Below are 12,541 nucleotides of genomic sequence, written 5' to 3'. Positions count from 1 at the left end.
ATGATCCGTTCATTTTAGTGCTCATGCGAAATAAGAGGCAGGCATAATCCATACGGGAGCCATGCATACTTTCCTCTTCCCCTCAAAGTTCTACCAATGCACTTCAATCTTCCCCTGTAGCACCTCTGAAAGTCCATTTCTGGCTCCCATAAAGCTCTTCCAATGTGCCTCAGTCTTCACCTGTAAAACCTCCTGTGATTCCAGTCTTTTACAATCCCAAAGTTGAGACTTGCAAACTCATTTCATTTTGGAAAGACAGCATTTCCAAATGGGTAGCATGCAGACTCCTATGTGGGAGAATCTCCTAATTTCCTAGGACATGTTTAATCTCTAGTGAGACACTTTAGTAATAACCTTAAGTATCCGTTATCTGAATCCTTGCATCAGCATGATGGAGTTATTTCTCTGCTCTTTCTATCCAGAGGGAAAAGGGCACGGGAAGAAATATAGAAATGACTTGGTCAGAGGAGGTGTTTTGCAGTGTGTGGCTCATATCCAAGAGTTGGCAGGGAATGGGTTAATGCCAATAATTTCCAAACTTGTGCTTGTTATAATTAGGTTGCCAGTGGACCCCTATAAGATGGATTGTCTAGCCAGGGATGAGGTAAGGTTGTTTTTGGATTATTCAATGTGAAAGAGACTGTTTGAACTGTTAGTGTAGTGGAAAATTTTTTGCCTTCCCCAGAGTATTTATTTCCAGATTTTTAAAGGCTTCGACTTCTTTAACTGAAAAGGAAATGCATAGTAGCAAACTTAGCTTAAAATTTATAGTTTTTTGCCAGTTTATTTCCTCGTATGATTGTTGGCTTTTTCTGAAATGGGGCCAATGCAGAGTTCAGGAGCTCTGCAGGGTCCTCCAGGCCTCTTCGTTGAAGTGGATCTCAGGAGCTCTGCAAGATCTGTAACTCCTTCTAGCTCACCCAGTCCTGCAGAGTTTAGGAGCACTAAATGATGCCCAGCTTTCCCCCGACTCCCCCAGACACCACAACTATTCCTTATGAAGCAGACTTATGGCTACACTTACGGTGGCATGTAGCAAACAGGTACTACATGTGTAGTTACACGTAGTAGTGAAAGGTTCTGGCCGTGGGGAAAAGCTCCAGCTGCTGCTTGGGCGTGCCGCGGACCGGGTAGGATCAACACTGTGAGGGTTCAGGCATGAACAGCACTTAACTTGCCTAAGCCACATCTCATCATCTCCATCGCTGTTTGTTCCTGTGCTAACTGAGCATGCATCTACACGCTGTCGTGAGTGTACACGTAGCCAAAATGGATGTTTATATTCTCTCTAAACCGCCAGAGAGTAGCTGATCAGCAGGGTCATCCCAAGGCCTATGCACCATTTAAATCCCACTTAAACCCTCAAAATGGGGTTTAAACAGTGTGCCCTTGTTGCCAAGAAGGCTAACGGCATTTTGGGTCGTGTAAGTAGGAGCATTGCCAGCAGATCGAGGGACGTGATCATTCCCCTCTATTCGGCCTCATCTGGAGTACTGTGTCCAGTTTGGGGTCCCATGCTGCAAGAAGGATGTGGAAAAATTGGAGAGTCCAGCGGAGGGCAACAACAATTAGGGGGCTGGAGCACATGACTTATGAGAAGAGGCTGAGGGAACTGGAATTATTTAGTCTGCAGAAGAGAAGAATGAGGGGGGATTTGATAGCTGCTTTCAACTACCTGAAAGGGGGTTCCAAAGAGGAGGGATCCAGGCTGTTCTCAGTGGTAGCAGATGACAGAACAAGGAGTAATGGTCTCAAGTTGCAGTGGGGGAGGTTTAGGTTGGATATTAGGAAAAACTTTTTCACTAGGAGGGTGGTGAAGCACTGGAATGTGTTACCTAGGGACGTGGTGGAATCTCCTTCCTTAGAGGTTTTTAAGGTCAGGCTTGACAAAGCCCTGACTGGGATGATTTAGTTGGGGATTGGTCCTGCTCTGAGCAGGGGGTTGGACTAGATGACCTCCTGAGGTCCTTTCCAACCCTGATATTCTATGATTCTATGAAATGGTGTATAAGTCTTAGAGTAACAGCCGTGTTAGTCTGTATTCGCAAAAAGAAAAGGAGGACTTGTGGCACCTTAGAGACTAACCAATTTATTTGAGCATAAGCTTTCGTGAGCTACAGCTCACTTCATCGGATGCATACTGTGGAAAGTATAGAAGATCTTTTTATACACACAAAGCATGAAAAAATGGGTGTTTACCACTACAAAAGGTTTTCTCTCCCCCCACCCCACTCTCCTGCTGGTAATAGCTTATCTAAAGTGATCACTCTCCTTACAATGTGTATGATAATCAAGTTGGGCCATTTCCAGCACAAATCCAGGTTTTCTCTTCCCCCCCCCCCCCACAAACCCACTCTCCTGTTGGTAATAGCTTATCTAAAGTGATCACTCTCCTTACAATGTGTATGATAATCAAGGTGGGCCATTTCCAGCTCAAATCCAGGGTTTAACGTTATACCCTGGATTTGTGCTGGAAATGGCCCACCTTGATTATCATACACATTGTAAGGAGAGTGATCACTTTAGATAAGCTATTACCAGCAGGAGAGTGGGGTGGGGGGAGAGAAAACCTTTTGTAGTGGTAAACACCCATTTTTTCATGCTTTGTGTGTATAAAAAGATCTTCTATACGTTCGACAGTATGCATCCGATGAAGCGAGCTGTAGCTCACGAAAGCTTATGCTCAAATAAATTGGTTAGTCTCTAAGGTGCCACAAGTCCTCCTTTTCTTTATATAAGTCTTGTATTTGTCAGGTGCACACACAGGTGAATTTCATCTAAAGGGACCGTAATCATTACAGTTACATATAACAAGCATTAACAGCGTTACTCATTTATAACCTATTTTATTCAAATATGGACCAGACAAGAATTTTGATGGAGATTTAACTACGTGGAATGTTTGAAGGGGCAGCAGTTAGCTATTTAACCTAAAGGGGCAAAAAGAAACATGAGAAACTAATCAAAATGTCAATGCAGGGCAATTTGTTAATGACCTGGAACTCAAATGCAGTTTGGTTAAGTTTCTTCAAACTTTCCAGAAAAAAATCATGGCCTTCGGGTGAAATCTAGTATTGTTTAAGGCCAATCAATTTTGCTAGCACAGCTGTAGCTGCGTAAAGGCTAATAATAGGCTTATAATGGAACCTGGTTGGAACCTTACTTATGGAAAGGTGATCATCTTTCCATAATACATGTAAAGCCAAGGATTACGTATGGTTATATAAATGTACTTCAGAGGTCCTTCCCTGCATGACATTCAAATGAGTATTACTGTAATAGAAGAGCTCAGCATGGAAATAAGTAGTAGGTTCAAGCACTGTAGGGGTTAAGCAACTAAACTCAGAACCAGGTCTCTTGCATCTGAAGAGGATGATCTTGTTTTCATGAAGTTACACAATCTTTAAAGTATTTCTTGATACTCTGTTTGAAATAATCCTCCCTCCCCCAAACTTATTACTAGTCTGCTGTGATTGATGGCAGCACTTAAGAGTCCCCATACCTAAAATCAATGTAGACACATTTTCACTCTGGGATATTGATGACCCTTTGATTATCCACAACACGGGTAGCTGTGAGATGCCACTTCAATCTTTACTTTGCTCCATCACGTGGAGGAGTCTTTCGCAGCTGCTCTGCGCTTCGAGTACTGTTAATCACTGAACGCCGCACTCAGTGGTAGGGAGTTAGTGCAGACCCAAAAGGGCTCTTTAAAACCACAGCTGGGCAGAATCCCTAGGGCTATGTTCAGGCGACTAGTGGGCTACGGTTTGGTTCAGACAGCAAGGTTTCATTGGAGGAGCTGAAGTCAATGCAATGCAAACACTGACTGATTTCAGAAATCAGACTTATCAAAATGTCTTTGCAAGCTGAGGAGGAAATCTCATGAGACCAGGCTTGCTTATGAGACTTGTACTATGTCCCTGCTTCCACATAGGCCAGAAAGTGTGGGAGTGAGGGGTGTGAATACTTCAGAGAAGCACATTAATCACTGACACAGACGGACAGACACAGTATTAGCCAGCAAGAATAACTGGCCAACATGAATGTACATGTGCAAACTGGGCTACTTAGCAGAGGGCTCCAATGGTAAAATCTGAACCAATGAGATCTCCCATTTCTTGCTGTGCTTTTTTTCACTACTGTTGTTCATAGAGTGGTTGGCAATCTGGAAAACACAGAAGATGCTATGATCTCTGCCCCAGTGACTAAATTATGGCTATCCCAGGCAGCGGTGTGGAACATGCATTGAAGAGGAACATTGCCCAAGTTTAGGGTGACCAGATGTCCCGATTTTGGGGTCTTTTTCTTATATAGGCTCCTATTATCCCCCACCCCCTGTCCTGATTTTTCACATTTGCTGTGTGGTCACCCTACCCAAGTTGTGGTGGCTGGAAGTATAATGCCTCTAGAACCATTGGGGGGAAGCGCAATCAGAAGCAGCTCTAGATTGAACATTTGACTGTCATTGAACTTTCGAGAGATGGCAGGTACGGCGCTCCTGCCTCACTACTGAATGTACCTGAGGTGCTCCTGTGTATCCTGCCTGTGTCTGTGCAGAACACATCTACTCTGATATTAAATGTACCAGGTATGTCTAGGTAGAAAGTCAAATGCACCTGCTGGGTGGCTCAATTTTCCAGGCATCTCTGGGCGATACGTACTTTGCCTACAGAGTGTTCTAAAAACAATGAGCCAGATCCTCAGCTGTGGCCAAACTGCAGAGACCCAAGTTGTGACTTGTGTGTGTGCACGCATGCACACACATGCAAAAGTAGCTTAATACTCACCTTTACACTGCTCTGATACTGCTGCTTCTCTGTGCAGGCTGGTGCCCCTGCATTGCGATAGAACAGCATATGGGTGGCTCTAATTTGTGCTGACTGCAATGGCTACGCAAGGCCAAAATACACCTGAAGATTGGCATGGTTTAGGGGCATGACAACTACACCACCTTTTCTCTGGCCATGCCGTTTTCCCTGCTACCCTGGCAACAGATGATTGAGTGGTGTACGTGTCTGTGTGTCTGCTCCACTGCTGGAAGATCACTTGTACATTGAAATGATCCTCCCTGACATGGTTACACTGGCTTTAGAGACAGGTTACACTAGCAGTGTAGTGCAAAGCAGCCATACTGCACCTGAGATTCTGGTCCCGTATGTCCAGGAAGAACACACCTCTTGGAACTCCTACATAAACAGCCAGGCTCAGGCATTATCCACATGCCATGCTGGTGATTATTACATGTATGTCTGGTTGAACACATCTACTTTTACTTAATGTTCCAGGAATACTCTGCAGATACCACTGTCGTCAATGGCATGCTAGTGGGGCATGACCGCACAGCACATGTGAAGGAATGCCACCAGGGAAAGAGCTGTGTGTGAATTTCTCAATCATTTTGTATTTTAACCTTGTCGTCTGTGACCAAATGCTAGAGATTTGGGGGGAGGAGAGTCAAACAAAGATTGTTACTCCAAGTAATGAGGTGCCTTGCTGCCATCAGCTGTCTCTGTTGAATATCAGCTACAAAGTAAATACCTTACATATAATTGTTCCTGTTGTTTGCCAGTATGGTAACAGTATGGTAAATTTGCTGAAGCTGCAGAACAAAGGGGAGAGGGATGCAGCAGGCAAAGATTTCCTATCTATATCTGAGTCTTCTGAAGGTCTTAGCTTTGATCCAGAGTCATACAATATGACAGTATATCAATACATACCTGTCAGCAACAAACCTCGGCCAGCAGTTTTTAACTAGATGGTCTCTGGCTCCATAGTTTTATATTTCAAATCTCAGGTTACTATGGGTGAAATCCTGAAATTCTTACTCAATTTCCACTCAGTCCTTATTCAGGCAAAAGTCAATAGGGATTTTGCCTGAACAAAGACTGCAAGATTTGAATGGCTGGACCCGATTCTCTTTTAGTCTAAAGCCACTTTAGAAACACTCTAGCAGTGTAAATGGGCCTTAGAGTGGGAGTAAGCTAGAGTGGCAATAAGTTGCCTGAGATATAAACGAGATTCAAGCTTATTATATTTAATTTGCCTTTTCCCCACTATTCTAAACTGTCAGGATGCTGTCTGAAGACAATGATAAAAATGTCAAGGCTGCTTCTCAGTTACATGTAGAACAAGTAAACTGGGCATGAGCCTGGTTCTCCACTGCCCTGCACTTCGTGCCATCATGTATACCAGTGTAACATGAATGTAGAGTGGCTGTAGGCAGAACACTACCCTTCTGATTTAATGGTGCTTTTACATCTACTTTGCTCCAGTATAAATGACTGCCCAAAATGCACGGCAACAGCTAATTAGACCCATTAGCAACCACCCATGTTGCAAAGCCCATTGTCTTTTTCCATGCACAATTCCATATTTTGCAAACACAACTCAGGAATATCTTTCGTTTTTATATCCTCTTCATTTGTTGTAAAGTTGGGACTGTTTGGTTTTGAATGGATTTACCAAAAAAGAGTTGCTCTTCTAATCCAATCTTACACCTTCCCACCACGCCTCTGCATTTATTGCCAATACTTCTTTTCCCACCCCATCTGAGAAAGGTGGTCACATGCAGAAATTTCCAGCAGTTAAGATCTCTGCACTTCAAGGATCCATCCTTCATAGTGTAGGGAGAAGGAGAGAGATGGCTGTCTGCCACCTGTATGCATCAAAAGCACAGTCTGTTGTAGGTTGGTATTGCAATGTAAACATCATCATATCACAGTGTAAATTTCCCAACCCTCATGAAACAATGTCAAGACTGCTGGTCCTGAGCTGAGCAAATTGGAGGGTCATTTGGCAGACTCAGTCAGGGCTGGTTCATACAGGCTGAGGATTATGTTCCTTGAGCTGTTCACCCAGCCTTGGTTACACTATGTACACCCTGAGTTTGGATACAAACACTTTGGAAGGAACAGGCCAGCCTGGTTTTATTTACTCTTGTTCCCTTCTGTAACTACAGGAGAGATGGACCTGAAGAAAAACCTTAAGTCTGAGCACCCCTGACCTTTGAGGAAGTTTGGATCTAGGTCTGAACTTTACAGATCAGGCTCATCTCCACTTGTAATTGTGTATCTGTTTCCCATTAAACCTTAACCTAATTTTCTCTTTTTCTTAAAGGATGATCCCTGCTACAAACAAAGCCTTTGTGGTGAACAACCTCGTATCTGGAACGGGCTATGACCTCTGTGTCTTGGCCATGTGGGATGACACTGCCACAACACTCACAGCCACCAACGTCGTAGGGTGCGCCCAGTTCTTCACCAAAGAGGACTATCCTCAGTGCCAGTCCATGCACAGCCAGTTCCTGGGTGGGACGATGATCTTAGTCATTGGAGGCATCATTGTGGCGACCCTACTGGTGTTCATCGTCATACTCATGGTCCGGTATAAAGTTTGTAACAATTCCCAGGGGAAGATGGCCAATGTCAGCAATGTCTACTCACAGACTAATGGAGCTCAACCTGTTCAAAATGGGGTCCTGCCCCAAGTCAACCCCAAAGTGGTGGTAAGAAATGAACTCATGGAGTTTAACTGTGAGTCTGTACAGAGCAGCATCTCCTCCTCTTCTAGTTCAGCGAATAGCCGTGACTGTGATGACTATAGCCTTCAAAGTGAACAAGGCACATTGTCCAGTAAGTGGAGGCCTCCTTCTAGGTCAAAACATAACATTGATCGGCTAATGGGAGCTTTTGCCTCCCTGGAACTGAAGTGTCAGAAAAAGGAGGACACGGTAGACTCCAGAACTTCCACAGTGGCCCACCACTCGGACAAAGAGCCACTTCTGGGCCAACAGGAGTCAAAATTCCGTAGTCTCCTCATGTTACCACTGGAGGGGAAAACTAAACGTAGCCATTCTTTTGACATGGGGGACTTTGCCACATCTCAATGTTGCACCTATCCAAAAAAGATAACAAACATTTGGACAAAGCGCAGCCTCTCAGTGAATGGCATGCTCTTGCAGTATGATGACAATGACTTAGCAGGGGCGAAAGGGACTTATGGGAGTTCAGAATGGGTAATGGAAAGCACAGTGTAAATAAGAGCTTCTCCCCCTCGCTTCTCCCTAATTACATCAAATGTAATAAAATTTGGTTTTGTTGAAAAGCCATGAAAATGAAAAGGGGTGGGGGGGACATGCTCAACGACGTTGGAGAAAAGAAAAAAAGAGAGAGAGAGAGAGAGATAAACAAAATAAGATAACAAAAGAGGAAAAAGGTAATGAAATGCTAATAAGCACGTGTGGCCCCATTAATATCCGATCCCAACAAAACTGAGTGTGAACATTTCAAGGAATTTACCAGTCGTATTTAGCATTGCTTTCCAAAAGTCTCCTGGCCTCCCGGTGACCCGACAAACAAGATTAAACGAGGATTAAAGTGGGGTTAGCAGCACATACTTAATTCAAAGGGTTTGGGGGGGTTTTTCTTCCCTTTTGGTAGCCTGTGAAGTACACTCCCATGGATAGAAGACTGATGCAAGTATGTCACTGCCTGTAATTGCGCTTGTCATCACAGAACTACACTAAGGGCATCTGTGGGGACAGAACAGACCAATTTTTCAGCTTAATCTCTTGGTGTTATCAAAAACATATGGAGATTTCTCCCCCGCCCCCTGTTGTTGGGCTGAGGGGTTTTTGGTTTGGTTGGGTTGGTTTTTTGCAGGAAAAAGGGATGTTTCTTTTTTCCTTTTGGTTTGTAGTCTCTCATCAAATCCCTGTGATGAAACCAAGGATATGTACAAAGATTAAACTCTCGATGTACTGTATAACCTGCCTTCAACACCACCCTTTATGTCCCAGGAAAATGAAATCTAGGGGGCTAATAAATTTTAAAAATAATCATCTTTCTTCCATCTCCTTCATGGTCGCTGCTTGTCAAGGCAGATTGCAACAGCTATTCATATCAGTGGGGGGGAAATTCAAGATTTCATATAAAAGGCAAGAAAGAGGCGAAAACAAAAGCTGCTCCGGTGAACTCTCCCTATTATTAATACAAATTGCTGCTGACCAAGGTTATTCTGTCACTCTGATAAAGAAAATGCAGACTTTAGCTCGTTTGCAACAGAAAGCTCTTTGTCCAGTCAGTCGCCACAACAGGGCATGTCTGTATCAGTAGCATTGCAGGAAGTGCAGGTATCTGAGCATTTAAGGGGATTATAAGTGTAATGGGGATGTTCCTATTTAGCCACAGAAAACAAGTTAGAATCGGATGTCTCAGAATAGATGGTCTCCCAAGTGTCACATGCATCTTGCCCTTCACCTACTCCCAGACCTCTGTCCCATCCCTTGCAAAGGTACTTGCTACCTGAGACCAATGGTTCTTCTTTATGGCTTGTAAACTGATTTTCACGTTCCTTTTTGGGGAGCATTGCTGTGGTTCTGGGAACGCTGTGGATGCACATGGTCCATCCACCTGGCTCCATTGTCCTTAGTGACTTTAATGTGATTTCCAATATTTTGGTGGCTACAGCAACTGTCTTTATTTAATTTGTTTATTTATTTGTTTGTTCCCAGTGATCTGTCAGCTGGGAACCATTCTGAAATTGCACATTATTATTATTTTATAGGAGACGTGTGGAGAAAGGTTGTAAGGCACAGAGGAAAGCCACAAAAAAACCTCTATGTATTTTTTTTTAAAGATTCAGAGATATATTGTGACATGGCTATGTACTTGATCTTGTATTCGTCATGTTTCTTACTTGGAGTTTTAGCCAATGACATCCGTGTGATCAGAATATTATTTTCCTTTTAATTTTTCTTTTTTTGCTACAAAATGTACAGTAAAAACAAAACATTCCTGGGGGAAAAAAGCACCTTCTTCTTTTCATTTGTTCTAATGTCCTGTGTTTTGCTTTGAAACCGAAATAAGAAGCATTAATATTTTTTAAAAAAGAAAAAGACCTTGAGACGTTTTCTCTCTTTGTTGTTTCGTATGCGGAAAGATATTTTTCTTTGGGCGAAGTTCATGCCTAATCAGAGGTATTCAGTGGTGCACAGGCCCTTTGCATAAGGGTGAATAGTATGCTCTGAGAACCTGATCTAAACTTGGCTATGTCAGGTTTCAGAGTAGCAGCCGTGTTAGTCTGTATTCGCAAAAAGAACAGGAGGACTTGTGACACCTTAGAGACTAACCAATTTATTTGAGCATAAGCTTTCGTGAGCTACAGCTCACTTCATCAGATGCATGCAGTGGAAAATACAGTGAGGAGATTTATATACACACAGAACATGAAAAATGTTGGCTATGTCGGTTAGGAGTGTGATGTATATACACTGCATTTGGGAAGTCTGATTGCATGGTTAGATGTACCCAAGTTCGCTTTGATCTAGCTAGCGTAAGTAACAATAGGCATGAAGCTGCAGCAGCACAAGTGGTGGTATAGGTTAGCCTCTTGAGTTTGTACTCAGGTCTTGGGCAAGCCGGGCTATCCTATGCTGCTACCTGTGCTCCCTCCTATTGTTGCTCGAGCTCGCTTTGCTTTAGCGAGCTCAGGTATAGCTACATATGCTGCAGTCACACCTTCTGACTGCAGTGTAGACAGACCCATACGCAGTTATGCTGGTAGAGGCCATATACTCAGAGCAGTATAGCTTATGCCATTCCCCATACGCTGTACCAATATCAACACAGTTATACTGGTATAACTTCGTCCACCCTTGGAGGGTTTTGCCAGTTATTACCAGTATAACTACACCAGCAAAACCCTCTTAGTGTAGACAAGGCCTTAGATGCCTTTTAAATAAAAGCTCAGTCAATAATAATCATACTTTATATGGACCCAATCCTGAACTGTTTGCTGTAGTAAAACTCCCACTGACTTGAACACACCCAGGCAGCTTGTGCATGGACGGGTAGTGTTTGGTGCACAAGACTAATAGTTAACATGTCTGATGTTTCATGGCATGTTGTGAGGGTTGATTAACTAATGTATACAGAGTGCCTCAAACATGAGATATGAGATATACAGTGGGTCTGATCCTCTGCTGCTGTAAATTAGCATAGCTTCATCCACATCAATAGAGCTATGCCAATTTACACCAGCTGAGGATCTATTATTATTTATCATTAATAGCTAGATTGTTAATGAATTTCCAGAACAGATTTCAGAAACAAGTTGCCATTTCCCTGTCTCAATATCAATGATTAGCACTTGTATTTCTCCAACTGGAAATTGACTGTTTATTTCCACTTCCTAAAGGAAGGCAATTCTGATGAAGATTTAGGGTGAAATCTTGACCCCAATGAAGTCAATGGCAAAACTCCCATTGACTTCAGTGGGACCAGAATTTCACCAGGGATGAGGAATCAAGCAATTCAGATTCCTTTAGCATGTATGAGGGGAGGAAGAAAAAGTGATAAATTAAGCCCTATTTGTTTCCTAAGGGTTAATTTTACAGGGGCCTATATTACCAATGTATTTTAATAGTGGTCTAAGGGCCTGATCCAAAGTCTTTCCACCCATTTAAATAGGTTTTGGATCATACCCTATGTTATCAATGTTCATATAACCAAAAAATGTTTAATATAACTTTACAATGGCTTTGAAAGTTTCTGCTTTTCTCATGCATTCAAATGGGAGCTGTATTTCTTGTGTTTTAATCTATATAAGCCAACTGTCCAGATGACAGCTTCCCACTGATTGTTAATTATACTTAATTTTAAATTGTATTGAAGACACTTAAAGAATTTTGTGTCGTAATTTAACTTTCTTTGTTATTATATGCAGTGGTTAGACTATTGGTTTTTATTACATTGCGTTTCCCTTTAAACATGGCAGCTGGGGTGCTTTGAATTCAGCTGTCAAGTTCATTTGCAATATTAATAGTGTTCACCCTCATGAAAATTCAAAAGCAGTGTCCAATGTATTCCTCTTTATTACAGAGAAAAAAACCTCTGTTCTGTTTTTGCATAAGATCAGAGAAAGGAACTCAGCAGATGCTGCCTTGAAGAAGTGGATGCATGCCAAAAGAGCCAGGTATTAAGATCCATAATGTAACAACCGGAAGAGCACTTATTCTTGTTAATTATTATTTTTATTCATTTACCACTAGAGGCTGAGGCTCAACAAATTTGCAAATGCTGATTGAAAGGTAAACAAGATCGGCACCCACAGAACCCTGTCCGATCGTATGAGGCCGGGATGGGACGATATTTGGCTGGGAGACCACCAAGCAACACTCAAGTGCTGAATGAAGTAGCACGGATGATGCAACAGGTGGCACTCTTCTCCCTGACTCAGTATTAAACTAATGCTCCAGTGTACTAGCTCAGGGAACACTGTTTCTGGACAACCTGTCTTTTGGATGAAATGTAGAACCAACATTCTAATGATTTCTGCACATTAAAGATCCCATGGCACTTTTCATGACATCAGTGCTTTCAAGCCCAGCATCCTAGCCCAACTCTGATCTCTCATACCCCCAGTTTACTGCAGTTTTCAGTTGAATACTTCATTCTGCACTGCTTGATCTATATTTTTGTGTACTGTTGCTGTGTGCTGTTCGAACTGCCATGTTCCACCTCTGAAGTGACTCAGTTTC

General features: G+C 42.7%; 1 protein-coding gene across 1 annotated transcript in view; it reads left to right on the top strand.

The window, feature by feature from the left end:
• Positions 1–11,373, top strand: part of LRFN2 (leucine rich repeat and fibronectin type III domain containing 2) — a 222,344-nt gene extending 210,971 nt beyond the window's left edge. Inside the window, exon 3 of the mRNA XM_074949121.1 lies at positions 7,120–11,373. Coding sequence (XP_074805222.1) covers positions 7,120–8,038 — 919 coding nt within the window. The 3' untranslated portion in view covers positions 8,039–11,373. The remainder of the gene's footprint in view (positions 1–7,119) is intronic.
• The last annotated feature ends 1,168 nt before the right edge of the window (positions 11,374–12,541 follow it).

Source organism: Natator depressus, chromosome 3 (genome assembly GCF_965152275.1).
Source record: "Natator depressus isolate rNatDep1 chromosome 3, rNatDep2.hap1, whole genome shotgun sequence".
In the NCBI taxonomy this organism is placed as follows: Eukaryota; Metazoa; Chordata; order Testudines; family Cheloniidae; genus Natator; species Natator depressus.
The sequence above is the reverse complement of the archived record's forward strand: the minus strand, read 5'-3'. Positions and strand labels throughout refer to the sequence as shown.